The sequence below is a fragment of the Penaeus monodon genome, chromosome 28 (assembly GCF_015228065.2).
Source record: "Penaeus monodon isolate SGIC_2016 chromosome 28, NSTDA_Pmon_1, whole genome shotgun sequence".
Lineage (NCBI taxonomy): Eukaryota > Metazoa > Arthropoda > Malacostraca > Decapoda > Penaeidae > Penaeus > Penaeus monodon.
In genome coordinates this window covers 27,726,498-27,726,743 of record NC_051413.1, presented here as the reverse complement: position 1 = coordinate 27,726,743, position 246 = coordinate 27,726,498, and the positions used below count along the sequence as shown (strand labels likewise).

Here is a 246-nt window from a genome sequence, read left to right as displayed (position 1 = left end):
CCCACATATGTAAATAATGTTCACTAATCAGTTCAACAACAGAATTTATATTTAATTACATATTTCAGGGATTGTCAAGGATCCGCGAGGGGCCTTGGTGACGGAGTTGGACCTAAATCTCTGCCGGTCAAGTAAAAGACCGCGGGGCTTTAGGGTATGTGACGGGAGGATATTTTGGTAAAATTTTTATCACTTGGCCAGCATGGGAACATTTGTACCATTTCCTTGATAGCACTTATGCGCAAA

General features: G+C 41.5%; 1 protein-coding gene across 1 annotated transcript in view; it reads left to right on the top strand.

Annotated features, from left to right (window-relative positions):
• LOC119591129 (beta-ureidopropionase-like) overlaps nt 1-246 on the top strand; it is a 6,112-nt gene that overhangs the window by 5,385 nt on the left and 481 nt on the right. The window contains 1 exon segment of the mRNA XM_037939843.1: nt 69-154. Coding sequence (XP_037795771.1) covers nt 69-154 — 86 coding nt within the window.